Genomic DNA, 27758 nt, shown 5'->3' with positions numbered 1-27758 from the left:
AAGAGAAAGCATAAATAAATATGTAAACCTGAAAAATAAGATGTAATGGAAACAAGAGTTTAAGAAAAGAAAGAGAAAAACAACTACCATCATCTCAGTCATTATCTTAACATTACATTATACTGAGCATAATGTGGGCCGGCTATCAGTAAAGATGTGTGTCAGCATTTGTATACCAGCCTCTAGCCAAGTAGGCCAGAGTGATCATATCACATAAATGAATTTAAAAAAAACTCAACAGGAAAATTGCTTGCAATCAAGCAGCAAAACTGGTTTATACACATGGGAAACTAAAGATCCATATGATGTGACTCTTTACCTGGTGAATACTATGATGCGTAGTGGGGCGGAGCGTCCGCACAGGTAGGCGGTTGTAGAGCCAGGTGAGCGGCGGTAGAGGAAGACAAGAACCCGACAAAAGCAGAGTGTCAAAAAAACTGTCAGAAATGACATTAACGCAACTTTTACACTAATATGGTATAAGAGGACGAAAAATCCACCATGGGACATTCAGGTAAGTTCACTTTTACACGTGTTTGACCAAACTGACAGAGTATGTGGGCATGTTGCGTGCTGAAGTTTTTAGGCGTGGTCTGCGCGGTTGTAAACGGAACTCAGAGGGATAGAGTCGTTACAGTTTTTGATGTTTAACGGAGCTCATAACGTACTTAATGTCGTGTTCACCTGTCTGTTTTGTCTAAAGACGACTTATCAGACATTAGTAAGCATGAGAGAGGTGTGAATTAATAAATACATATACTACAGTGAAACCTGTGATATGATAATGTTTAACTATCAGAAAACATCAACAACAAAGGATTATATAATATATATCAAGTCTAATAAGGTGTCTATGCATTCATTTTCATGTTATATGAGGTCATAGTGGTTTTTGTTGGGGTTTACAGTGACTATGTGTGACAACCTGAATGGCAGCAAACATTAGACTAACAATATTGTGACCAAAAACACTGAGTCACTCCACCAGCAGTGGGAATGCATGAGACAGACTAGTAGCAGGTAACTATGTCTACTTGACCCCTCAGGCCACATCAATGTGGTGGTGAATGTTTGAACACCCCACCCAAACCTTTGTCCTGTGTGGTTCAGGAGGGGGCTTATATGGCCCTCTATGGGTGGGTGCCTCTCACCTTTCCTCAGAGGAAAGAAAACAAAAAACAAAAAATCCACCAGAAACTCTAAATCTTTGCATATAGCGGCACCATTTTGCAACGCTCTGTTGTCAGTTGAATAAAGATGTTCAGACTGCGGGGGTCCGGGATAATTCTGGTAACTGCTTTATTCTCAAGAGCTGTCATGGTGTGCAAACCGCTGGCCTGCTTTCTTTTTGCAGCGCTGAAACCACAACACTGCAAAGAAGTCTGCAAGGCACTCAGACAAGCTCTCAGATGCAGTTAGCTGTATATTTCACATCGCTTTTAATAAAAGTATGTGTGTATCGTCATTTAATGGTGTATATCATGTTGATTCCCGTCAACATGTACTAATGCTTACACAACTGGTATTTACCTATAGTCTAATCCCATAAGTCACAGGCTTCAGTCTGACAGTATGTGCTATTATACAGCAAACACAATGTCACAATTAGTTGTTTATTTTTTGGATTTTGGTCACAGCACCCAAAGCTGAGAGGTCAAGAGAACATGTTTCTGCTTTCTATAGGAATATGCTGCTCCAGCCTCAAAGACAACAAAGCCCTGATGAAGATCGGCCTGGGGCTGGTGCTGGTGGGCCATGTCAACTTTCTTCTCGGAGCACTGGTGCATGGTGCCGTGCTCAGACACATCAACGTGCACACGACGGCTCGCATCATGGTGTACGCAATCTCTAATGTCCTTGCCATTGTGGCAGGCTTGGTGGTAAGTGGCACACGATGATGCACTCCTACACACATGATGGGGCTGTGAACAGTATTTTTTTTTTATAGTGGGACCAAACTGGAGAAGTATGAACTAGTTTTCTTCTTCTCTGTGGTTCCTGCATGTCTGATCACTATGTAGTGTATACTTGTAAAACTGTGTTAATTTGAGTAGCAATATTCCATCATCTGTGATGAAAGTGATGTGTGTGTTTTTACTGAACGTGTGTCTTGTGCTCCTCAGGGAATTATTGGTGGAATAATGGCCATTGTCCTGTCCAAAAACAAGAAAAGCAGGATCCTGGTAAAAAGTGTTCCCCTCTATTCAGCACTCACATATGTCATTTGCTGGCTCCTGTTAGAACTTGCCCTTTGCTTTTGAGTGAGTGAGTGTGTTGTTGTGTGTGTGTGTGTGTGTGTGTGGTTTGTGGAGATATGAAAGATAACTGTTTAAACAGATGAAAAACATACGTAAATGCAAATGTAGAATTAAAGAATAGATTTAAATAGGACGTCCTTCCTCACAAAATTGACTCACCTGTGATTTCTGCTCCACTTAACATAAACACATGATCTGTTATGAGGAAAATGTCTGTCACTCACTAGCTTAAAGTCTTTATCTTTAACAGCTATCACACTGTCATGTTGTCCTTGCAGAAGTGGGTCCTGTTGGTCATCAGCTTCCTGGCAGGTCTCTTGGCAGTTGCCACCACCTTGGGCTTGTCCGTTTCCATGGTGACGGCCATTGTGCATAAAGGATGGAGCCTGCTAACACACTGCAAGTTTTCCGATGCTGATGTCGGTTCTTCCAGGATCACATACGAATGCCCCTTTGACCCCACCCGAATCTATGTAAGTTCAGTGTAAATATTTGTCTTGTAGCAGTTTTCACACCGCAAAAAAGAAGAGTTTAGTGATTAATTATGTGCCGGCATCTTTTTGTTTTGTCAACCAGGGGACCACAATCATTCTGTGGGTTCCGCTCATCTTCATGTCTGTGGTGGAAATGGTGTTTTCCTTCCGCTGCTTTGCTGCCTGTACCTCGTTCCTCTACCTCTGCCCGTGCAGGAAGAGGCCGATCCGGGCAAAGAGGGTAAGCTGCTCACTGGCTTTACTAATAGAGAGGCCTGCATTATTTGTCACTGGCAGTGTGTGTGAGAGTGTGAATTGCTATGTTTTGTCACCTTATTGTGTCACGTATAGAGTGAGAACAAAGTTAGTTAATCATTTCAGTCGGTTGCTTTTTTTTTTAAATATGAAAAATGTTTTTTGCATAAATGTAAATGGGGCAGTGATCGTTTTCCAAAGCAGATAAATGAAGTTGAAACTATGAGTTCCTAAAATCTTCTAAAACAAGAAGAACATTTGAACTAAACTGAAAAAATCACATAGCAAGGGACAAATACTATATTGTAACCTGGATTCACTGAAGGAGAAAGTATGATTTTACAAGAGAAATCAGCACTTTCCTGCCTGACTGTGACATTGTTACTCAGAATGACATCCTGTTTGAGGTTAAAACTATATGTCTTTAAAAAACTACCAAATTATTCAACTAGTATAGTTGTATAAGTTATAGTTGAGTTTGTTTACTGCGTCATACCAATTATCTTTCCAGTACAAGATTTAGTAGTAACATTGCAGCCATAAAATAACAGATCAAACTAAAGTTTTAACAGTAAACTGACCTGACTTCATAATATCCACAAATAGCACTGTGACATTTAATTTAATACATCCAATGGAAGCCAGCGGTCTAGACCTGCTGACAAAAGCAAAGTTGAACAGGGCAGTGTGGTAACCGTGTCCCTCATCTCATGCTTTCACAATACATGAGAACACAGTTTAGTCTTGAGAGTGAAATAAAAACAAACAGAAATAGCACACATTGTAAACAGTGACTCAGTAGAGCATTTATCAACCCCTCGTCTTCAAAACTGCACGTCAGATTTCAAATATTTTCATGTATTAATTGTTATGTATTACCAGGCAGCTTTATGGTCAAATACTTTAACTTCCAACATGTTAAGATTACATGTTTTATTCTATATGAAATTGTATGATGAGTCTTTGATACAAAAAGTCAGTCTAGGATTTAGAAGTTGTTTACATTTCTTCTCTTGCTCATTGGCCAGACAAGTTGAGATATCTAAGGCTTAAGTCTTAAGTTATACACAATACTACTGTATTTATGAATAAACAGCTGTCTGGTGGCTAATTTTATAGAAATGTTAAGTTTTATTGGATATTTTTTGCTACTTTTGTAGTTTTTCATTGAGATTTCAGGTGTGAACTGTTATCTGGGACTTAACTTATTGAATATCTTGTTACCTTCCTAATAATGACATGTATTCATACTGAAGACAGAATACATATACTCAGCTAATTAGAGCACTCATGTAATGCATGTGTCATCCTGAGTTAGCTTTTCTTTACTCAAACTACATTTCATGTAATGTTTCAGGTGCGTATCCAGAGAGCTGTTGAAATCCAAAGATCACCTCCACCACAAAACCCAGAGACTGATGTTGAAGCCGAGGCTGTAGAGCAGGATGAACTGCTGGACTGCGACACTGCAGCGGAGGGGCAGAGTGAATGGCTCTGAAGCAACTAAACCTAATGAGATAGGTTGCAAACCGCCGGGCTCGAGCAGAAAACGCAGCGTCATCTGTGAAGCTGTTGCACTGAGTATGTCTGTTACACTGTGAATGTCTAATGAAGACATTTGTGGGACTCTAGCCAGCAACAGCATTTTATTTCCCCTAATATCAAAAGGATTGTTATTTTCCTGATTAAAATACTGCTATTTGTTTGACTTGAAATGATCACATTTTGTGTAGATATTGTCTTAACAATGCAAAGAGCTTTTACATGTATCCTGACTACAAAAATATACTTTTTTTTCCATTTTAGTTGTCAATCATTTATTCAGACATCACCCTTTATAATAATTTTACTTAGAAAAACTCAAACTTTACAGAACAAAGCTACATAATATTTTATGGTTTTTATTGGTGTTGAAAGCGTCAACACTTTTCCTCATGTTTGCAAAATACAAATATATACAACAAATTAAATCTGACGTTCGCCTTGCCTTCAGTTTTGAACATTCAAGTCCAAATTTCAGAGGAATCTAAACCTGACATCTGTCACCACTTGACAGGACTCAATGTTTTCAATATTGTGAGGCAGAAGTTGCAGAAATTTGATGTCAATAAAATACACATACTAAATCATAACCTAAAATATAAGACTGTAATTTACTCACACTGTGCCATGTAAGAAGTATTCAGGTGTATACAACCCTCTTAACCATTCTTGGTGACTTTAGCAGGCAAGACCAGTGACACAAATGTATTACAGAAAAGGATCTATTATACAAACATGCTTTGACTACATATTCAAAAAGGCACAGGACAAAAGTGGGGCTGAAAGACGTAAAACGGAGTAGCCAAAATATCTATGATTTAAATAAATTAAATCCATCAGATATATAAAAACATACAAGTACTAAGCCATTTTTACAGAGTTGTGTCATAGCATAAAAAGGTTCAGGACAAATATGAGAAAGAATACAAAAACAATACTCAAAAAACACTCAATTTGACTTCAGTCCATAAACAGTAATATTGTAAAGGTGTCCTAGAAAAAACATGGTTAGATCCCCATCCCATTCTGAAAGGTAAGGATCCCTCATTACAAATGTATAGTCCGTTCCACAGCAGCAGCCTGGAAAGACGATTCATCCAAAAAAACAAAAACAAAAAAAAAAAACCTGCTTTAAGATCTGTTCTTTTCAGTTGCATTGGCGTCAAGGGGCACTGAGGACCTCAAGGTGTCTTGGACTCCTCTTTTGGCCTAAAAGGACCCAGAGAAAGGAGATGATTAACACTCAATTAGCCACTTCCTGGATAACATCATCAATAAGTGTGTGCAGCGTTTTCTCACTTTGATGTGTCCATTTTCTCCTCTTCCGGCACCTTTTCTTCTTCTTTTACTTCTATTAAAGAAAAAACAAATAAATAACAATTGTAATAACACAGAACTGACTTAAAGGAAGAATGAGCTTTGAATGTTGTCATTCTGCCTTTAAAATAAATGTTAATTCATAAAAATTACAAATAAAATTTACAAAATGATGTGTAGGGTGAGATGAGAATGGAGAAAAAAAAATGAATAGATACCTTTCTTTTCCTCCTCACCTTTCTTCTCCTTTTCTTCTCCCTCTTTCTCTCCTTCAGTCTTGGCTCGCTTGGCTTTCTTGAAGCTGGCTGCGTTTCTGCGGCCTCCTTCGCCTTCATCCTCTGAGTCAGAGAACTCCTCCTCACACGCTATCCTCTTGTCGTGAGCACGGACTTAACATTTACAGAGGAGAGGGTCAAATGAAAAAACAAGATACACTACTGTGTTAGGGTTAACTCCAAGATGACACAGACTTGAGTGTGAGTCTGGAAGAAAAGTGTGAATATAAACTTTTCTGTAATTGTGGAGATTATGACTAAGGTTCTTACTGGAGATGCGTTTGTTGGGGTCGTCCTCCTCCTCGTCTCCACTGTCCTCCTGTATGGCATCCTCTGGGATGGCCTGCATCTGCACTCCTGGGGCATGTGGCAGCATACGCAAATTCTCAAACAGACGTTGCCTGGGGGACAGAAAAACGGTTAATCATACAGTGAAAGCTGCTGTAACTGCTGACAATACCCAAACTACTTAATCACAACTGTTGAATGTGCATTATGGAATATTATGTTTCATACATTATTAATGTTTTAATGACTAATGAAAAATAGCAAGAGGTTCATTTGAATGGCGGTTTCGTGGACTTACTTGATCTTCTCCAGGTAGTCGTTGGTGTTCTGGTTGGTCATGTTGGACGGGCTGATGTGCAGCTTGAAGTCTGGTCCAAAGTACTCAAAGTAGTCGTTGTATGGGAGCTCTGGAGAGGAGTGAACATGAATCAATATACATTTCTATCAATAGTTAATGAATATAGAATAATTTTATTGTTTGTATGGGACTGCTAAAAAGTTTTTAGTCTGTTTTTACCTGCAGAGAAACTAAAATCTAATTGCAGATAACAGATTCAAAGTGTTGCCTAATACAAGATGACTTGAGGAGAGATTAAGTTTTCTAAAAAGCCTGCTATTACTATTTTGCAAATCCTCATATTTTAAAAAAGGTATAATGTGTAAGATTTGGCCAGAATTTTAGTATAAAATATTTCACAATCAACTAAAATTATCAACAGAGTGTGAAGAAGTAACAGTTTTGACATTATGTCAATTACCCACATGTATTGTGTTGCAGATATCTACTGAAGTTAGCATGCTAACCACCTAGCTCTGGCCCATACTGTCTCGTAATACCACTTTGTACCTCAGAGGTGATAGTGAGTTACTGTAGTATCCAGTCTGCCCTCAGTCATGAGAGGAAGAAGGCGTAGCCCACCGGCAGTAATGGCGGAGCCAGGCTGAACGCTTTTGAAATTTTCGCTGTAGAACTGTTAATGTCATTTTATTAAGTTTAAATATTTTTTCAGACGAGAACTTAACCATGCAGACTAACAAAATATGGTCAGTTTATCCAAATAACGCCTATTTGGAAAGTTGCACCAATGTTGCCAAAGCAGTTGCTCAGCTGTCCATGTCAGCTGATCCAATGAACTGCACTGGGTTGCAACAGCTATGTGAACGCGGGCCATCTGGCATCATAACTAGATCGATATTGAAATTTATCAATAAATTAGATCTCTACTGGATTACTGTGTTGTAAAATGGCTGCAATTAATGCAAAAATGATGCTGTGTGGCAGAAAAACTGCTGTTTTTCCATTAATGAGTTCTGTGACATTTTGATTGACACATACCGTCAGGGCATGTGTGTGATTATTTAATTGTTACTTAGAGTCATGTTGTAACTTATCTCAATGGTACAACCAGTTTCTGATCTGCGCTGCTCTTTTGTAATTTACCACTGGCTCTTATGTCTCTGAAACATTTTGATATCTTGACAACGACATAGCACACATTCACTGTAAACAGTAAGCTTTAAGCTACTGATGCGTTTGAGGCGGAAGGTGATATGCTGCCCCCTATTTGTCTGGATCAGGTGGCCAATTCTTACACACTGAACCTTCAACAAACTGTACCTACCAAATATTTAAGTTGCTAAATGTATTGAATTGTTTTGTTTTATACTACTACAATACTGAGAAGTTCTTGATTACCACCAGAGAAGAATCTGATTTTAGTTATATTCAGTGCAACATGTGCATAAAGACTAACCGTTGGGGATGGAGGTATCAAGAGCTACAGCAGTCTCGTAGGTCCAGCAGCGCGCCACATTGCGGATGGTGTAGCCTCCTCCACCCAGCATTAGTAGCGGCAGGTTGAAGCTTTTCATGTACTCCACACACTTGGCATGGCCTGAATGTACAGCACGGGAAAAATTATGTTTAGCGAAAAGCCTTACAGTCTTCTTTGCTTGCAGCATCATGAGGAGAGAAATGTTTAATTTCGTTTACCTTTAATGGTGAGATTAAAACAGCCAAGTCTGTCTCCTGACAGGGAATCAGCTCCACACTGCAGAACCACTGCGCTGGGCTGGTACATCTCCATCACCTTGGCCATGATCTACACAAACAACAACATCCGCTCTTCAGAATGTGCCTGTACGTCAAAGGAGATCTCAACTACAAAAACATAACGAGTCTATATTTACTCACAGGCTTGAATATGGCTTCATATGACTCATCGTCAATCCCATCCCTCAGTGGGTAATTCACAGCGTAGTATTTACCCTTCCCAGCACCAATATCCTGCGGAGAACAAGACGGAGGTGTCAGTTCACTATATTACCACTATGACAATGTGTGTTATATTTGTCACAACCTTACCCTCAGGTCACCAGTGCCAGGGAAGTACTCTCCATACTTGTGGAAGGAAACTGTCATGACACGGTCAGTGGTGTAGAAGGCCTCCTCTACACCGTCTCCATGATGGATGTCGATATCAATGTACAGAACTCTCTGGTGGTATCTGGAGAGAGGGAATATAGCATTTAAGTCCTGCTACTTTTGTGGTCATTTGAAATATTCCAAAACTATGTATTTACAATATATCTTGAAAACTCCTGCTTGGGAAAACAACTGGACCCTGAAACCAACATAAATTTCCAAAAAAAAAGACATTTGATCAACCACCTAGAGTACCATCCACTCATTCAAAACAAATGTGTACCTGAGCTTCTGTATAGGACTTTCATACTCACTTCAGTAACTCCAGAATAGCCAATACGATGTCATTGACATAGCAAAATCCAGAGGCCTCAGACTTCTTGGCGTGATGCAGGCCTCCAGCCCAGTTAATAGCTATGTCTGTCTGCTGTTTGTTCAACTTCACAGCACCAGCTGGAGCACAGAGGCAGAGAGGCAAGAATTAACGGCCTGCTTAATGCCGAACTTAACAGATTACTGGGGCAATGACGGCATGATTATTGTCCGACACAGCATGCCTGTCTAAGCAGTATTTAAAAAGACAACTTACCAACGGAGCCCCCTCCTGAGAGCTGGCAGAACTCGAATAAACCATCAAACACTGGACAATCTTCCCCCACATTAACTACAAAGAAGTGGAAGAGAATTAACCACCATTACTATTGATGTCGTTCTACCTTACACAATCAGTTTCATTACACAAAAATAATACTCTCTGACCACACTTACATCTCTGCATCTGTTTGCTGTACTCTGACATGTTGTCTGGCCGGATGGAACGCAGGAACTTAATGTAATCATCACTGTGATACTTGGTCATCTCCTCTCCGCTGGCTTTGTGTGGACGCTGAAACGGCGAGGAAAAATTAGTTCCTGAGACACACACACACACACACAGCAAAAGCTATTGAAGTCTAGTGTTTTGACTATGCAGCACTGTTAATGTAACTGAACATACATATATCTCCATCTTTCTGTAGAGGCCATAGTTGAGCAACAGGTTGTGTGTCATGCGGATCCGGTGGGGCTTCATGGGATGGCCTTGACCATAGTAATAATTTCCAACATCACCTAGAATGAAAGCAAAATAAAAATAAAAAACATGTTTACATGCAAAAACTGAACAAATACAAACATAAAAAGGCACTTTTACACATTGTGTCTGTGCAGAAGAGATGCATGCATTGAGAAGTCAAGTCCAGGAATTCAACAATATCATGCATGTTCAGTTATGATCCTGCAGCCAGACCTCCCTCTTTCTCTCTCACAGCCAACATGTTTAGCATTAAATCGCCTCCATTAAACTATATTAACTACTCATCTTCGGTTACAAGGTGGCACTTTGCTAGAAGCAACTTTTAATGTCGATCAAATAATCACTACACGCTTCACTCTGATATTTTAACGGCAGCAAGATAAGCCGTTTTAATATTAGCTTCGTGTTAATTGAGGTGACAATGTAGTAGCTACTCATATCCCCATTGTTAGCTCGCACGCTCGGGACGTTAACCGATTTAACTTAAGTGCTAACATCTGCTGAATAAACGCCTGCAATACGGTTTTAAAAGCGGCCAGCGTATTTAGGGAAATTATGAAAATACTATTAGGGTATAATAACCCTGTGTGTACTCAGACTGAGATGATGAGAGCCGTCTGCGACTCAAGCTAGCTAACGTTAGCTAACGTGCCAGGTTAGCGAAGAGGTGAAATAAACGGCAGCCTTTGTTGGCTCAAAAGTGGCGGATTTCATCGATATGTGCGACCGCTCCGCAAAAGTACAGGCATATTAAGTACTCACCATCATAGTAGTAGCAAACTTTTTTCTTTGTTCCTTGAGAAGTAAGCGCCATTTTAGTCCTTCTTGGCTGCCTTTCACCGCACACCACAAGAGACAACAGCGACAAGAGGCGGATAGTTTGTCTCACGTCCGATCGATTCAATGTAGTTTTAGCGGGTGTCAGCAGGGGGCGACAGTGTTACAGTCTGTCCCATAAACTGTAAAGATCTTTATATGGGCTACAGACTACGTATATAAAGATCTTTGTATACAGTTTATCTACGGTATGTACATAAAAATGTTTAAATACATAGACTGTATATAAAGATCTTAATATACAGTCTATGCATATCAAGATCTTTATATAAAGTCTATGGTCTGCCCCCCGTGTAGTGCTGTTTTACCAACAAACTGTCGTAATAATCAAAAGGTTATATTCACTACGTATACTGACAATTATAATACCTCATAGGATTTTTAGAAATGTACAGACATCTTAAAGAATTTTATTGGAACCAATAGAGGAGTAGGACTGAGAAAATCCTAAAAGAACCCAAACTTTTTCCTATTGAATTCCAACAGGATTTTTAGAAATGTATGGTAATCCTAAAGGATTATATTGGAAAAGATTAAAGTCCTGTAGGACTTTTTGACTAGAGTATTTATACCAATTTCTTACTTAACCCTCAAACAGGCAACGTGCACCAGAAGATACACATTTTTTAACATCCTACTGGGGGCATATTTGAAAGTTTTCACCCAATCAAGTTATCATTTATCAAAAGTTTTATCTGGTATTGGTATCTAGGTCACATGACCTGGTTCAGGTTATCTGTCATTTTTTAGTCAGCCTGATCAGAAATGTTCATAGCCGCCAGTGGTGCAGGACATGCTTACAAGGTGGTAAGTAATTGTTATATTAATCAATAAAACAACAAGATAAATTCATAACACTAACTATGACTAATGTCTTAATATGCTGATGAAGAAAAAATGTCTAAAGATGTTCATGGTGTTATTCAGCAACTTTTGAAATGTATGTATACCACGAGATATGTTGCCAGATTAGTGTCAGCCAAACATTGACCAAAAAATTGTTCAATGTGTAGTATTCAAAATTTAGTTTCAAACCGGAAGACATGTTAATTTCACTGCAAAAACAGATATTATCATGCAGAGGTATGTACATGATGACAGTATACCAATTTTATTTTACACACACATATATATACATATATATGTACGTGTGTGTGTGTATGTATAGATACACACACACACACACACACACACACACACACACACACACACATATATATATATATATATATATATATATATATATATATATATATATATATTTAGCGCTTTTATCCAATTCTCATCACCCATTCACAGACACACTCACACACCATTTATTTTATGTGGGTGTGGGTTTGCCTGAATTTATTGTAAGAACAATACAAAATACATATAAAGCATTTTACTATAAGGAAACAATTTGAAAACATTTATTAAATTGCAGAGATAAAATACAGTTGAAGCATTCAGAATGTATATACATCTTAATAATGAGCACCAGGAGAGCAGCTGGTTACTTATCTAAATCAGACAGTCCCCAGTTTACAGTTCTCAAAGCAGCACGGTGATCACTCTCCTCGCTGCCGTTGGCTCAGCAGTAGCTGATACTGATACAGCTGTTACTGTGCCATCTTTTTGAGGTTCATAGTTCCACATGTGGTTTTATCATATCTAAGTGGCTGCTTTAGAATAAGATTGATGCAGAAGCAAAATACTCTCAGTTTCTACCCTCTCGATATAAAGGCATGTACTCTTCAATGAACAAAATGAAATCCAGCATCCACCTTCACAGGTTGTACCTTTAGTTTGAATATATGTACTGTAAATGTCTTTGTGCCCCATCAGGGCTACTCCTGGTACTGCCTCTCTGTGGCAGTGAAGAAATCCTCCAGGACGCTCCTCAGGTATTCGAAGGTGGGCCTGTTCTCTGGGTTTTCATTCCAGCAGAGATTCATAACGTCATAAAGCCCCTCAGGACAGTTTTCTGGCTTTGGCATTCTGTAGAACCGCTCCAGGTTCTGGATTACCTCTGGGTTGGACATACCTTAACAAAAGAGAAGGCATTGGATGTGATGTTTTCTGCAAATATAAACCATGCTACACTTGTGATGTGGTGACATTATGAAATGATTTTGTGATGGGCTGGTAATTACCAGGGTAAGGTATGCGTCCATATGTGACTATTTCTGTCAGGAGGATCCCAAATGACCACACATCAGACTTTATGGAAAAGGTGCCATAGTTAATAGCCTCTGGGGCGGTCCACTTGATGGGGAACTTTGCACCTATGGAGAATGGAGGAAAATTTGTTTCTCAAAAAAGGCATGAATACTCGATGGAGCTACTGCACAGAAATGTTTGAGCATACTACATTCAAATATAGGAACATGACTATTTTATCACACCTCCACTTTGTGTGATTCCATTTAAAATCTTTCAGTGCAAATGCACTCAAACAAAAAACACATAATAAAACAAATATATTCTATAAGACATTATTTTCCCTGATAAAAAAGGTTCTAGAGACCTTAAAAGAATGAAAAAAGTGATTGATCTTAATTTTCTGCAAGGTTTTGTTACCTTCTCTGGCTGTATATTCGTTGTCCTCAATGAGTCTGGCGAGTCCAAAGTCAGCAATCTTACAGATGAGTTCATGAGACACCAGAATATTGGCAGCTCTCAGGTCCCGATGAATGTAATTTTTCTCCTCAATGAAAGCCATGCCGTCTGCCACCTGCAGGGGACAGCACATCACCAGAGAGTATGTGTGTGTGTTTTCAAGCATGAGATGTACCCGTGCGAAGATCCTGTGTATTTTTCAGTATTGTGTAATGTTTGTGTGTGTTGGACAGATGAATAGAAATATTCTCCCAGACCAGGGAGTTTACCACTTCCCCAGGTCAGTTCCTTATACCCTTTACCTCTGTTCTCCACCCATGTACTCCACCCAGGTACACAGCTGTGTATGCTGAGCACCAGCTCTACTTCCTGATACTAAAAGCTGCGGTCCTGCCTTGGCCTTGCCACAGACTGACAGAGTGTTCCAGTGACCACATTTCTCATTAAATCAAATACTGACTGAGTAATTTACACATGGGAATACCTCAGAAGGAAACCGAAACTACACCTAATGCACGAACACATTGGCGTGAGAAAATGCTGGTAATTTTCAGAGAATTCACCACCACAGATTGTAAGTATTTCCGTTGTGCTGGGTCAGGGGTGCATCTTTCAGACTTCTTTCAGAATCTGCCACATAGGTGACATTGGCCCTGGAAGTCTTGTCAGAAACCTGACATGTACGCATGTCTGTGTATTCATACACTTCAACCGCTGTTATGTGATCCCATTTAGGAAGCTGAAGGCCTCTTTTCTGTTATTTACACTCATCTGACTGCCATATGAATCACTCTCATACTTAAGAACATAATTTAGCATTCAGTATATTAGATATCAACTTTGCTTTCCTGTAGTTAACATTAATTTCAGTGAAATCTCAAGTTCATCTGATTACCTACATGTACAAACACTACAAGTTTAAGGCATAAGGATGTAGACAGAGCGTCCGATACAGTGGCAGGAGCAAGGTCATTAATCACTTGATTTTTATGGTCCATCATATGATGGTTAGAGTTACTTGCTCAGAGCTTTTACCACAAATGCTGTCAGTGCATGAAGACGGGCTTGAAAGCATCTTTCTGTAAAATATGTTCACCGCAAAGCTCCGTACAAACTCAGCCTCTCTACGCCAAGCTCTAAAGCGTCGGAGAATTTGCCTACCCTGAACGAAGACTCTTGTTTTCTTGTTAGACTTCAAAACATCGAGCCTGTCTTCCTGTGGTTGTGTTTTCCATTCCCACACCCACAATACATGTAAGTCAAAATTCTTTGACTAAGATGTAACATTTCAACATTTCAAGAATCATATATGGGATAATTACATTTACAGTTTTTCTCGCATCCATGTTCAATTTTATGTTCAGTTTCACTTTATGTTTGAGTTTATGTTTCAGTTAAAACATTCACAACATAATTAACTTTAATAATGATTTAACAGCAAACAGCGGACATCACTTTTGCAGGGGAGTATTTACGGTATCTTGACGAGAGACAGCATGACAAATTCAGAGAAACTAAGCGGAAAATCTGCATCATACATTTAGTTTCAGGTTCTGTCTTTAAGTTCTGACAGTTTGGCTGAGTTGGTAACTTTGTGAAAAGATACAAAATGTGGTGTGGTGAAAAAACAATTGTGACGCATACACCCCTTTCGGTGGTGTTTGGTAGTTCTATTTGTGTCTAGACCGACATTCACCATAATACACACACAAACAAACACCCAGATCTGTTTTTATTACAAGATTAGTGTTGAGCATAAGCCTCACTGCAACGGTGGCCTGTTTCCTGTCTATGAGGATCATGCTGAGAAAATAGGAAGTGAAAGAATAAATGAAAAAGGAATCTGATAAAAGGAGCTCAGAGATAAGAGCACAAATACAATAGGGGTAATCAGAGATGTCTTACCTGAGACGCCATGTCTATCAGAGTGTTCATGGGCAAACTGCTCCCTTCCGTTGTTTTTAGGTAATCCACCAAGCTACCTGTGAACATCACATCCAAGTTAGATCTTTACAAAAATGTGTCTGTTAACTTGTTTTACAGGTCATGTCAGTCTAAAAAGGTGCATCCTATTTCTGTACATAAAAAACTAGGTAAACCATAGTTACCATCACCACCACAAACAGAATATTACAGATACATTTACTATTTTATTGTATTGTATCTAACAGAAGATTAAGCAACTATGAAAGATGAAATTAAATAGAAAACTACAGTTAAATCATTCTTTGTTCAGAAGACTAATGACATTGTCCTTGGTCAAAAACACCATCATTCCCTATAGGCATAAATAGACAGAGTTGGACCAGAATAGCAGCAGAAATCAGGGAACATAACACTGTGAGGAAGCACACAGAGCATCAGTCAAGTTGATGCATAGTTTCTGACAACAGGCTGCAGTTCCTGAGACTTTGTGGAGTTTGATTAAGACAGAACAATACCCTTGCACGTCAGCCAACCAAGTCAAACCAAAGGAAATACTTTTAAGAGGAATGACTGTGCCAGGAAAGAGGAGACATTTGCTGCTCTCTGTTTAAGTCCGGAAGACTGCTTTTGAAGTCTGAGAGCAAAAATGAGGGCTCTTTGTCAAGGTTACAAAGGGAAGCTATGATAATACGCCTGTTATTTTCCATCTTTGTTGTCTCTGATAATAAAAGAATAAAAAAAGGGACAAATTGAAAAGACGGGAACTCCGAGCCATCCTTTTTCTTGACAACAGAGGCAGCAATTGTTTCCTGTCCACACGTGGATCTCTGACAAAGAGACACCCTCATGTAGAGCCACTGCTGGTGGTTTACAGGCCACTCATAGAAGACTATACAAAGGCACTCCATTCAATTCAGCTGCAAGACTGCTGTTGTGTTTGTGACAACGTCTCTCTATGCATTTTGTTGTTGTTCCTCCTTGTGAAAAAAAATCACAAAGACTTTCGGAGGTTAAAGTGAAACGGATACGGGATCGCTTTCATATAGCATTTGGGCGTAATAAACCTTTACTTGGCACAGAGCTTGTGATATAGAAAGTTGTTTGCAGCTGTTACCATGACGCCATTTCATATTTGCAGTAATTTCACATTGTCTTTGTTATATAAGGAGGGAGGGGAAAAAGAGGAACATCCAGTGGCAAGATGCTGAACAAACTGCCATTGTCACCACAATGTTTATTTACTGCCACAACTGTGCAGTGTGCCAATATCTGAGCACATGTGTCTTGTGCATGTGCCTCTAAGTGTGTTTGTGTGTGTGTGTGTGGATGCATGTGCGTATGCAGACTCTGGAAAGGAGCCAGGAATGATCAGGGGTCTAAGTGAACAATAACCTGGTGAATCACCTTCTCCTACTTTAACACCCTGTCGTCTCGGACTGGCCCAGAGAAACTTCCCTTTGGTGAGTAAACACCAGAGACATGTCTGGAAGGGCCAGGAAAGCAACTGAAAGTTCATGTTTGCTTTGAAACATTTTACAGCAGAGCCACGAATACAGGAGGGTCATGAGGAGAAGCTGAAAATAGCCTATCAGAGGCCGGGCCACTTCACCAGAGCAGCATGCTTTGAGAGGCAAAGCTCATGACTTACAGCTGCATGTGTTTTTACCATTACAGATGATGAATATTCTGTATAGTTACAGTAAATTGCATCTTATCAAACACCAAACACAAATAAATAGGTAGGCGATGTGGGATTTGATCAAAAGGTCTTCTGCGAATTCAACAGAGTCACCGGAGTGGAGCATATGAAAACACTGTGACTCATGAATAGGGTGAAACACATGGTGCAGCCCAATCTTTTGTTCAAGCATGTGCTCTGGCACCCACAGTCCGATAACAGGTCAACATGTTTGATCCTGAACGTCTATGACTCCACACTGAATGTTTCTTTGTGTTTGCTCCAGGCACAGAGCTTACTCTGACAACACCGTCTTTGGTGTTTAGGGTAACGGTGCAGGAGATTAAGGAAGTGATCGTTTCAGACAGGCTTAGACATATTTCAGGTGACTAAACTGAAATGAAAGGAGCTGCTGTGATTACAGAGGGATTTCATTTGAATTTATCTTCAAACGAGCGCTCACTATATGGAAATACCCCTGGACTAGGTCTTCCTTTCCTTTTGATGCTTTCAGCGATAATTCCCGCTTCATGGTTACTCACATCGTAACATTGTTACGAACTTATTAGGTAAAAGGCCACAGGCTGTGACACATGTTTCTACCTACCATTTTCCATGTACTCTGTGACAATATAGATCGGCTCCTGGGTAACCACAGCGAAGAGGCGTACGAGGCGAGGATGCTGTAAGTTCTTCATCATGTTGGCCTCTGCCAGGAAAGCTTCCACCGACATTGTGCCCATCTTCAGATTCTTTATTGCCACCTTCCTGTCATTATTGTAGACACCTGAAAATAGATATTTAAACATTATTTTGTCACTCATAATAGTTTAGCACTCTTGAATGAATGCATAGTTTACTTATATCTCATAAGGACCATAAAGCAGTGAGTTGTGATCAATATGTGCTAAAGTAACAACAGTTACACATTACACACACGCAAACAGGATCTCATACCAGCTCTGGTACACTAACACTCATGTCGGTATATCTTGTAAACCAAACCCACAACCAACCGGTTTTATCATCTGCCATGTAATGCGCTGAGCACCTCACATCATGCATGAAGCGTAGCACTGCTGAGAACCAATTATATTTGCTATTCAAAGCATTCCTCCACCTCTTTTATCTCCAAAGGAAATCTTCTGCATTGCTGCAAAGGATGATTACTACATATTTTCTATTAACTAACATGAGTAAACATTTCATAGTCAATGACACTCCCATGTATGTGAAAGGGACAATGTTTGGATGAGGTTAGATAAACAAACACGGTGCTCAGACTATATGCAAGGAGCTACTGTAAATAGAAAGTGGCTATGTGAAATGAGGACAAGTTCCATGGTTGGCAGTGTTTAGCTCTTATACGGTGGTTTGTTTGGGATGTTGAATTGTGCTGGCAAATGAGGATGGAAAATAGAGGGGAAAAATACCCCTCCAATTGAATAATAAGGGGGTTGTGGCCCAGATTATTTCAACTGATACCCTTTTGAGCAAAACATTTGGGCTTTTTGTTAAACTCAACAGTCACAACTGACATTCATGCAAGTATTGTTAAGATACAAATCATCCAATCCATAAGTTCACTGGAAAGGTAGATTTATATTTGAGTGATGTTGCGTAACAGGGTTAATAACTCACATTATTTTACAATCAACCCGCTCAAACAAGCCTACAATTAAGACTGTATTTTGGAAATGCTTCAGCATACACTGCAGAAAAACCCTGGCTCAAGTCCCACAGAGTCAAACCCAAAACCAGATTGAGCAACTGGCTGTTGTACATGTGTTATATCAATCTAACTACTCTGCATAATAACTCCTATGTAAAAAACGGAAACACAATCAGCTCATTAAAAAATCAATACTAAGCATGCATGCACATAGTTTTTTTTTATATATACATACATATACTTAAAATCATGACTGACACTCCCTCTCTCACACTCTTCATCTTCTCTGTCACTCACCCATCCAGACTTCTCCAAACTGTCCTGCTCCAAGCTTGCGCTCCAGCTTCAGGGACTCTCGGGGAATCTCCCACTCATCCTGCCACCAGGGTTTCTGTGGTGCCCTCGACTGACATGGCTTCACTAGCTTTGTGCACAAACCATCTGCCTCACCTGGAAGACAGAAAGAGAAGAGGTTAAAAGTGTCTTCAGATGGAGACTCCTCAGTAATCATCGGTGAACTTCTGGATTAATCCCTTAAAATGAGGCTGTACGCACGTGAGTGATGCTGGACAAGCTCCTTCAGTGAGTTAAAGGATATCTTGGCTGTGATGTAGAAACCACCATTGTCCAAGTTGCGGATCCTGTAGTGCTTGACTCCTTCACCTGTATTGTGATCCAGTTCCCTGATGGATAAGGAGAATGACCCTGGAACAAAGAGGAAACAACAAATTAAATATCTGCAAAACACAAATCTAATCATTTGCAATTTTTCATCAAAGCAATTATCAGCAGCAATTTATCATCATTAAATTAACATTACAATCAGTTTTATCTGTCAGTCTACATAAAGTAAAGTGCAACAACAGCATCAGATTTTGGTCCACTGGTTTGGAACAAAGAAGAAGAGGAGTTGTGAGATGTATTTTAATTTTGATGGACTTACAATGACAACGCTACCAAAGTCTCATGTTTAGCAAGTATAGCCTTATGTTTACCATGGTCGCCATCTTAGTTGAGTGTGTTAGCCACATTTGCTAACTAGCACTAAACACCAAGTACAGCTGACATTAGAAATGTCATTAGTTCTGCAGATATTTGATCATATATAACATTGGACAAAGTAAAGTTTTGACCTTATTGTGGCTTTTTGAGACAATTCACTCAAACCCACAAATGTCAAGCTCATGATGACACTAGAGGAAAAGTCAGGCTGGACTGCCTGACCATCAGGACAACTTTACGATCCCTAGAGCCACATTGCTAGTGTGGATAAAAACATTGATTTATAGCACATATCTAGTGGGATTATCATAAATCAAACAGATGAACAGCTCTGGGAAACAAGGAGGCGGTTTGTGGGAAATGTGTCTTATTTTAGAAACACTACCAGTAATAAGACAGCAGAGCAATATTGAGGTTACCAGTAATTTGGAGCATGATCCCACTTGTTATCTGGTAATTACACCCATGTATTATGATTATATCAATGATAAAAAAAATGCTGCATGTTGCCTTTCAGTAAATGTACCATAGTGAAAGGTCATATTCCAACAAGTCACATGATCAGATATACTGAGAAAGCACCTTGAGATATAGGAACTTTGATTCTGTTTACACATGATAAGTCAAAATGCTATGATGACAAGAAGATCAGCTCACCTGGGGTTGTCTCACTCTCTCGAATCAGGAAGGAGCCCTGCGTATTCCCAGGAGCGAGGAGGAGCCTCATGGCATCATTTCTAGAAATGTTCTTAAAAAACCACCTGCAGCACAAACACAAAATATGCTTCACATTCTGAGCTAACCACTTCCCTTCCTGCAGGGACAAGGCATGAAATATATGAGATGGTGTTGAGGTTGAGTAACATGGCGTTGAGAGTTTTATATTTCCTGTATGACGTACGGTTCGGTCTCCACTGTGTTCATTGCAACAAAGTTGTATGGGATGTAGCCCCTCTGGCCTGTGATGAGAGACTCTGCCAAATACCACTCCGGATCATCTCTGGCAGTAAAAAAAGAGACAATTATAACCATGAGTGAGTGTACGTGTCTGTGATGTATCATAGCAGTCTAGGCCTTTTCTGGGATGAATGTGAAAACAGTTCCGAAAGCAGTTTCAATTAACCCCCGCAGGCAAGTGGTTCTTTGCAAATGTAAAAGATAATTATATGAAATGAACCACATCACACTTTGGAGGAGGGGAAGTGTTTTGTTTCACATGTCAGCCATTTATTTAGAAGAACCTACAGAAAACAGAGACGTGTTCACTACTGACTTTTTAATCTTCGTCACATTGTATAAAGCTTCATCAACCTTTGAAGTTTATCAGAGGCATAGTTCTCCTAAAAATCATAGTAACATCATCTATTCACATGAGGGCCATAGCCAGCATTTTAGAAAAACATGAGTCCAACCAACAGAACCACACCCACCTGAGAATGTTTTTTCTGGCCAACAACCAAATTCAGTGAAATTTTGTGAATATTTTGAAACTACAATCATATTTTCTGTAAATTCAGTCTCCCTGGATTACATCATGGTGCCAAGTATGTAATTATGTTGGAGAATATTAAACTCCTATCACTCTTGTAATATGTCACAACAGTCACATTTAATCATAAAAATATTGGAATCCACCTTAGAAAACACAACATGTGTGATATGTGTGTTATTGTAGAATTTAAACTCCTTCATACCATTGTAAACACCTTCAAATTTTCAGAAATATTTTAGACGATATGACCTTGGTGTCAAAGGTAGCTACAGTCCTGATGATGGTCATAACTCTAAAATAGAATACCCATTATATTTTTCCCAGTAGCTCATTATCCAAGTATCTTGTAGCTATATAGGTTTCCTCTTTCTAACCCGCAATGTTGCTTTTTTGTAATTTTCGACCTTATTCAATTGTCAAAAGTAGAGTGAGACAGGAAACATGGGGAGAGAGCGAAGGAGACTGACAAGAAGCGAAAAGCCCCCAGTCGGAAACGAACCGGGGACGATGTGAATACACTTGTGTGTCTGAGACCACTAAGCTTAAGACACCACCCAGATCTGAAAGATATTCAATTTATTTTCTGAGCCTAAATATGATCATAATTCTTTTTACCAAGGGATACTCTATGTACATCAGCAGCTTACTTGTTGATGATCTTGAGTGTTTCTCCCTTCTCAAAGCCCAGGTCACCATCATGGTTGGGTTCATAGCTGTATATGGCCACCACAAGGTTGTCTGCAAGAGGAATATTGTGTGTTTTAGTTAGTTGAAAAAAACTGCGTACACTCTTACTTACAACAGGGCTCATTTTTCGTGCTGGGTGACGAACGGTTGCCGCAATTATGAATAGAGAAGGGTGGGCATCCTTTCCAGTGCTTTGTGAAATTTTGTGAATTGCACAGAATCTTAACCCAATTAAAAATTATTCTTTTGCATAGCGATCAGAAATTTGCAATTTACTTCATGAAAGAGTTATCTTTACGTGAAAAAAAGGCTTTTTGACAGATTTTTTGAGTGCCTTGAATTTTTTTGTTTTTTTGTTTTCCAGACAAAGACGATAAGTGACCCAGAGGCAACACATGCCTCTAATAAATTTTGTAACGAGTCAGAAGTGTAATTGAATCCATAAATAAATGATACAACAACCTACATTTCACACCTTTCTCATTATCATGTAGGCAACAAAGGAAATGGAAAATGTTACTAGGAAATTTAAGGAGGAAAGTGGAAAATGCTGAATGTGCATGATATGAAAAAAAATAGATTAGAATGATTTACTGTTTGCTAGATAACAAACATGAAAATGTAAAATAAACTTTTGGAACTTAAAAAAATGTTTGATACATTTTAATAATTGTATGTACTCTATTATTTCCTCGTGTTTTCAATTACACTTTCACTCTCTGCCTGAAACTCGTAAATTTAATACACTTAATATTACTTAATTGAGATAATACTGTCATTCACTCTCTCATAATGGAGTTTTATTACTGCTACCGCTGTCTACTCTGTATATACAACATAAATATAACATATATATTCCATGTCTTTCCATGCTGGAAGAAGGATCCCTCCTTTGTTGCTCATCCTGAGGTTTTACTCTTTTTTCCATTGAAGGATTTTGTTGCAGAGGTTCCCTTATCTAAATCGAGGGTGCTGTCTGAGGCAAATATGTGATTTGGACCTTAGACTATATAATTAAAAACTGACTTAATTTGGCTTCAACTCATCATATTACATATTAGTGACACACACACATTTGTACATACTTAAACACACACAAACAATAAAAATATGCTGTTTCTCGTTACCTGGTAATGGAGATGTAGGTGGTGAATGCTGTGATGGGTATGGAATTAGCTGATCTGTGTACTGGTGAGAGAAAAACAAGACTTGTATTTTAGGTGCAGCTTTCCGAAGAACAATAGAAGATTTATGCACTATCACATTTCACATTCACAATAAAAGCTATTTATATTTCTGGTTAATTACGCAAGTCTTATTGGTGTAACGTTGGCAGTTTTGGTTTTGTGCTCCCAGACAAAATGTCTCGATGTATTGTAACACACACAGGTGGCTTTCTCCTCTAATTCTAATCTAATGGGACATCTAAGTCAAAGAGAGGAAACAAGCAACATTGATAGAATAATTATGCTCCCATTTCATTATACACACAAACGACAACTTCCCTCGCAGTTATAAACTTTTCTGTACCCCATGTGCAGTGGTGGATGGTACCATAATTTTTTAAAAAAAGGATAACATCATAGAAAAAGGTTACATAATTAACACAACAGAAAAATGAATCGTGGGAGTTCACGTCGTGTTCACACCTTTTGACTATGTTCTTCAAGTGGTCATCCACAGCCAACCACATAAACAACCAAGGGCCATTCCTGTCAAGCTCATACACGCTCATTTATACACTGAAATGCATGAAGTAATTGACACATGCACCAGTGGGTATACGTGGAGAACACAAACACGTGCTTACCCATGCAATATGCACAAACATGAACAAAGACACTCACTGGATTGCATGACTCTGGAGGTATTGGACAGTTGCAGTGTTCACAGATTTCATCCAAGTTCTCGATCCAGTCGTCTTCTGAATAGTCTGAACTGCAATTACATCCCATCTTTTCTGCAATTTAAAGATTCAGGTTATTATCATCAACATAATCAAAATACCCAAACAATGATTTATCGTTATTTAATGGCAAAAAGTCTCTCGTGACGGTATTTTCCGTCCGATAAAGTGTTTCTGACCCTGATGAAGACGAGTTGATACATGTTGTTTTGCTTGATCACCTATGCTTGAAGAATGAATTCATAAGATTATTTCACCTGAAGACAGAGTGCCATAGTTTTTTTCCATGGTTGTCTGCACTACTTAAGACAAATATCAAGCAAGACTTTGTTTTTTGTATTTTACCCTGCCTCACTAAAAAGCACCTGGCATATGAACCATCAGACCCATGCAGCGCTTAGTCCTTCTATTATATACTAAAGTATTTTATTCATTAAAGACATCCATCAGTGTAATCAATTTCAGATCTCCAGGCACTAACAGAAGACACAAAATGTTTCCGGAGTTTTCCGAAAACTGCCTTAATCAGTTGTGACTGAGGGCCTCGCCACAAAATGGAGGCTCAGTGATGAATCAGACTCGAAACTAAGATCCTAAGACATGTAAAATCTTTCATTTTAGACAATCCTCTGACACCACATGAACAGTCAAAGAAAATCACAAAAAATCACTGAGAACTATGACAAACTGAAGTGCTGCTACTACTTTCAGGGCTGCAAATCACAGGCCTTTAAATGCTCTAATTCAAGCCTAATCAGTAGGTTCTACAAAAATGTACAAATACTAATCTTGTATAATACAGCGTCTGCACATGCTCTGCATTGTGTTTTACACTGGGGCACTGTACAAACTGGATTTCTCAAGCTCAGTTGGCTCCCATTGGACCAGTCACGGAACAGGGTCAGTGGGCTAATCGCAGCAGCCGTCTGTCCCAAAAGGCTCAAAGCCGTGAGAAAGATCTGGAAAGGTCTGACCCGGCAATAACAACCCACCACTGTACTGAGACCCCAAGGAACGAATCACAGGAGTTTTTTTTTTTTTTTTTTTTTTTTTTAATAAGCCCTCCTATGCTTACTGGCCAGCACTCAGGGAGTCATACAAACAAAGTCAGCATTTTCCATTGAGGGGCTACCCTCTTCTTTTTATGATCTGCAGCTGAAGGCCTTTCAAAACAAATTCTGTTATTGTTTGCAAAGTATTATGGGTATATGGACAGTAAGTGTGGTCTGTGTTACTGACCAAAAGGACATTTGGATTAATTCACTGGCATTGTCAGTAAAGAAAGTGGACTGATAGAATATATCTTTCCAAAACTGAGAACACCATAAAGAAAGAAACAAAAACTCAGTGTAGAAAAAACAAACCTTAATATGTAAAAATTCAATGACTTCCACGTTCAAATTTGTATTTGTACTTCACATCTAGTTGCCATTACCTACTTTATCTCTTAAATTGTGACTAGTGTATGTCACAAGTATCACTTTACAATACTCTGTAATGCTGATTTTTATCAGCAGTGACTATGAGACAGCCACTATGTGTGTTGAATGTTATTATATACCAATGGAAAATGAAGAATGTGTTTAAGCTCAGTTACCATTACTTCTGGGTGTGGTTATTGTTCTCTAAAACTCAACTTTCTAAATACAATACAGTTTATAAAAAAGTTAAACATCAAACTATCTACCATAGTAATCAACCTGCCTGATTTATGTAGAATATTTGCTCTAATACATATATTAATGACAGGGAAATGATACATTTTGTTCAACTCTTCCTTGGTTACAATCATGTCTTTCTCTACATTCGATAGACCTTTGTAATACTGATCACAAGTTTGATACTCACCTCTTGAAATATGAAATCTCTTCAAGCCTCCAATAATATCAGATTACAGGTGCCGCCATGGAGATCTTGTTCATTAAATAGATATATTTTTAAAAAAGCAGATATTTAGCAATAAGTGAGATATTCACCGCTGGAGCTTGAGTGTGAAGATGTCATCATCCGCCTCGCGTATTATAACTAACTCACAGCTAGGAGTGCTGATGTGTTTCTATACATACACACACACACACACACACACACACACTCTTTGGAGGTGAGCGAACTAGAGAGTTTCCTGTCGTTGAAAGGTTGAGGGTTGCTCTGCAGGCTTCTAACAGGTGCTCACCATGCAGCTGTGTGTGACAATGAGGGAAGGAGGGGGGGGCGTTAGGCTCCATGGTAAAGGGGTCAGGACAGCACCCTTCCCAAACTGGGTGCCAAGACGTGAATTTTCCAATACAGTTAAGAAAGGGGGCTTCAGTATGCTACAAGACAGTGGTGAGGTTATGTATACTTTTTCTTTTTTTTCACTTTTTTGCATAACATCTGTGACCTTTAAGTTGAGGAACACCATCAGTGTGTGGTTGAGGTGGTGGTCAAGGGTCATTCAAAAGAACTTACCCTGCAAGATAGAATATTTGATTAGACAGGGGATTTCAAATAGCGTCAAATTAGTCTTATCTGCCTCACAAGAGACCATTTTGGGACCATTTAAGGATAGTTGTGCATCATATGTAGTGGTTTCAGGCCCCAGATTTCAACAAGACTACGAGGCTATTTTTGTCAATCATACATGTGGTTTGTGTTTATTTTTGGTCTGTTTGTGGCCAGCAAACCAAAAATAACTTAAAATATATTGAGTTGACCTTAGTTTTCACATATTGACAACATTGGTGACTAATTTCTCACTTACACAAGGCTAAACATATATAAAGGTCAATCAGTGAATGACCCTCTTATTTTAACCAGAGGTTTTTGTTTAGTGGTCATATTTAGCCCCCTGAGAGCAAACATGAACTACCAAGTCTTTCAGATTCCCGACACACTATAAGTGTGAGCTGTCGCGCTCTCTGCCTTTAAGACAACTCTGCTGTGGACCACATCTCTTGTCTTGTGGTGAACGGCTGCTGCTACAGAGCATGCACCGGCAGGAAGTCAGTCCAAACATTACAGGAAGTGCACAGAAATATGTGCTCAGAAGACTGCCACAGCTTAGATTAAGTCTCACTTGCTGTGAAACCACCTGAGTTCACTCTTTTTCCGTTTCACTGAGACAGTGTAACCTAGAGGGTGGATGAAGTAGTTTCACTTTTTTGACATTTCGTTAAGAGCTGGTCTGATCTCACTACAACCAGAAAATGACGGGATGAACGTTCATGGTATTTTATCAGTTTCTAGAGGCAGAATCTAATCAGACAACTTCCTCATATATGTGACAAAGACATACGACGCTTCAATTACTTAAAAGAATGTTGCCATCTTTGGAGATCAGCTATTGGCATGGCCTTATGAGGCTTTAAGGGTATTCCTATTCTCCCTTCGACCACAGCTGTCACTACTTCCAAATGTGGTTGGAAATCACTTTCTGTTACGCAATCAAATGGAGATACTATCAATGTGCAGAATATGCAGAATGTTTTCCGACCCTCCTACCTCCCGCTCCGCCATGCAGGTGCTGCCTGCTTTTATGTGAGCGAGTAAGGCTTTTGTTTGCTGCTAATGCTTACTCATGTACATTTTAACACAGTCTTTCATTTAATAAATTGCAACATCTTTTAACAAATTCCTGTCATGCATCTTTAGAGGAGTACAGTTTAAAAATAAACTGATAGACTGAACTAATATCAGCTTCTGCTCATGTAATGGCAGCGTGTTATGATACTGGGAAAAGGTCAAGGGAAACTATCTGCAGGGCAGAGCTGAGTGGCACGAGAAACATAAGTCTGCAGCTCTTTATTGTAAAAGCATTCAATGACGAATAAGGCCTCGAGGTGCAATACTTCGGCCTCTGTGTATTTTACATATGATATTCATTTCCACTGTTGAAGTCTAACGTCACACATGAGGTCACCCGTGTCCCGGAGTATGCCACATTATCATCATTTCAGCAGTCCTGGTTGTGCTCTCATTTCACACAGTGACCGCACTCTGCTGAGGCATATTTGGTTTCTTGTTGGACTAGTTGTGTCCAACAATGTCTGTGGTTCTGCTCATCCCTCTAG

General features: G+C 39.2%; 3 protein-coding genes across 4 annotated transcripts; 1 reads left to right on the top strand and 2 right to left on the bottom strand.

The window, feature by feature from the left end:
• Nucleotides 1-301: 301 nt before the first annotated feature.
• Nucleotides 302-5640, top strand: tmem54a (transmembrane protein 54a). The gene is made up of 6 exons (XM_044375539.1): nt 302-514; nt 1684-1880; nt 2124-2183; nt 2537-2731; nt 2835-2972; nt 4344-5640. The coding sequence occupies exons 1-6, from the start codon at nt 502-504 to the stop codon at nt 4482-4484; spliced, it is 744 nt and encodes a 247-aa protein (XP_044231474.1). The 5' UTR covers nt 302-501; the 3' UTR covers nt 4485-5640.
• LOC122998605 (histone deacetylase 1) lies at nt 4872-10814 on the bottom strand. Of its 2 annotated transcripts, XM_044375540.1 has the most exons (14): nt 10671-10814; nt 9831-9943; nt 9602-9719; nt 9423-9497; nt 9148-9286; nt 8774-8915; nt 8603-8695; nt 8402-8510; nt 8163-8303; nt 6707-6815; nt 6391-6521; nt 6064-6234; nt 5828-5876; nt 4872-5737 (listed from the first exon to the last, which is right to left on the bottom strand). In XM_044375540.1, exons 1-14 carry the CDS (start codon nt 10720-10722, stop codon nt 5710-5712), a joined length of 1470 nt encoding a protein of 489 aa, XP_044231475.1. In that variant the 5' UTR covers nt 10723-10814; the 3' UTR covers nt 4872-5709. The 2 variants fall into 2 exon arrangements, with proteins under 2 accessions (XP_044231475.1, XP_044231476.1); XM_044375541.1 differs by lacking the exon at nt 4872-5737 and having other exon boundaries at nt 5824-5879.
• A 1258-nt stretch (nt 10815-12072) lies between these two features.
• lck (LCK proto-oncogene, Src family tyrosine kinase) lies at nt 12073-25743 on the bottom strand. The gene is made up of 13 exons (XM_044375778.1): nt 25558-25743; nt 23651-23763; nt 22931-22991; nt 21764-21854; nt 20526-20624; nt 20282-20385; nt 19178-19327; nt 18920-19072; nt 17558-17737; nt 15252-15328; nt 13308-13461; nt 12881-13012; nt 12073-12771 (listed from the first exon to the last, which is right to left on the bottom strand). The coding sequence occupies exons 2-13, from the start codon at nt 23756-23758 to the stop codon at nt 12575-12577; spliced, it is 1506 nt and encodes a 501-aa protein (XP_044231713.1). The 5' UTR covers nt 23759-23763; nt 25558-25743; the 3' UTR covers nt 12073-12574.
• Nucleotides 25744-27758: the final 2015 nt, after the last annotated feature.

This window comes from Thunnus albacares, chromosome 15 (genome assembly GCF_914725855.1).
Source record: "Thunnus albacares chromosome 15, fThuAlb1.1, whole genome shotgun sequence".
In the NCBI taxonomy this organism is placed as follows: Eukaryota; Metazoa; Chordata; class Actinopteri; order Scombriformes; family Scombridae; genus Thunnus; species Thunnus albacares.
The sequence above is the reverse complement of the archived record's forward strand: the minus strand, read 5'-3'. Positions and strand labels throughout refer to the sequence as shown.

What these genes read in the sequence shown, in the direction of transcription:
- LOC122998605 (XM_044375540.1), bottom strand. Translation starts at nt 10,722, where the DNA reads ATGGCGCTTACTTCTCAAGGAACAAAGAAAAAAGTTTGCTACTACTAT. An exon ending in CAGCAAACAGATGCAGAGAT is followed by an intron (nt 9,498 to 9,601) that starts GTAAGTGTGGTC and finishes ACTTCTTTGTAG; the next exon opens with TTAATGTGGGGGAAGATTGT. An exon ending in CCCCAACAAACGCATCTCCA is followed by an intron (nt 6,235 to 6,390) that starts GTAAGAACCTTA and finishes GTAAATGTTAAG; the next exon opens with TCCGTGCTCACGACAAGAGG.
- lck (XM_044375778.1), bottom strand. Translation starts at nt 23,758, where the DNA reads ATGGGATGTAATTGCAGTTCAGACTATTCAGAAGACGACTGGATCGAG. An exon ending in ACCTACATCTCCATTACCAG is followed by an intron (nt 21,855 to 22,930) that starts GTAACGAGAAAC and finishes TTCCTCTTGCAG; the next exon opens with ACAACCTTGTGGTGGCCATA. An exon ending in GCTTGTCCAGCATCACTCAC is followed by an intron (nt 19,073 to 19,177) that starts GTGCGTACAGCC and finishes TCTGTCTTCCAG; the next exon opens with GTGAGGCAGATGGTTTGTGC.
- tmem54a (XM_044375539.1), top strand. An exon ending in CCATTGTGGCAGGCTTGGTG is followed by an intron (nt 1,881 to 2,123) that starts GTAAGTGGCACA and finishes TGTGCTCCTCAG; the next exon opens with GGAATTATTGGTGGAATAAT. An exon ending in ACAAGAAAAGCAGGATCCTG is followed by an intron (nt 2,184 to 2,536) that starts GTAAAAAGTGTT and finishes TTGTCCTTGCAG; the next exon opens with AAGTGGGTCCTGTTGGTCAT.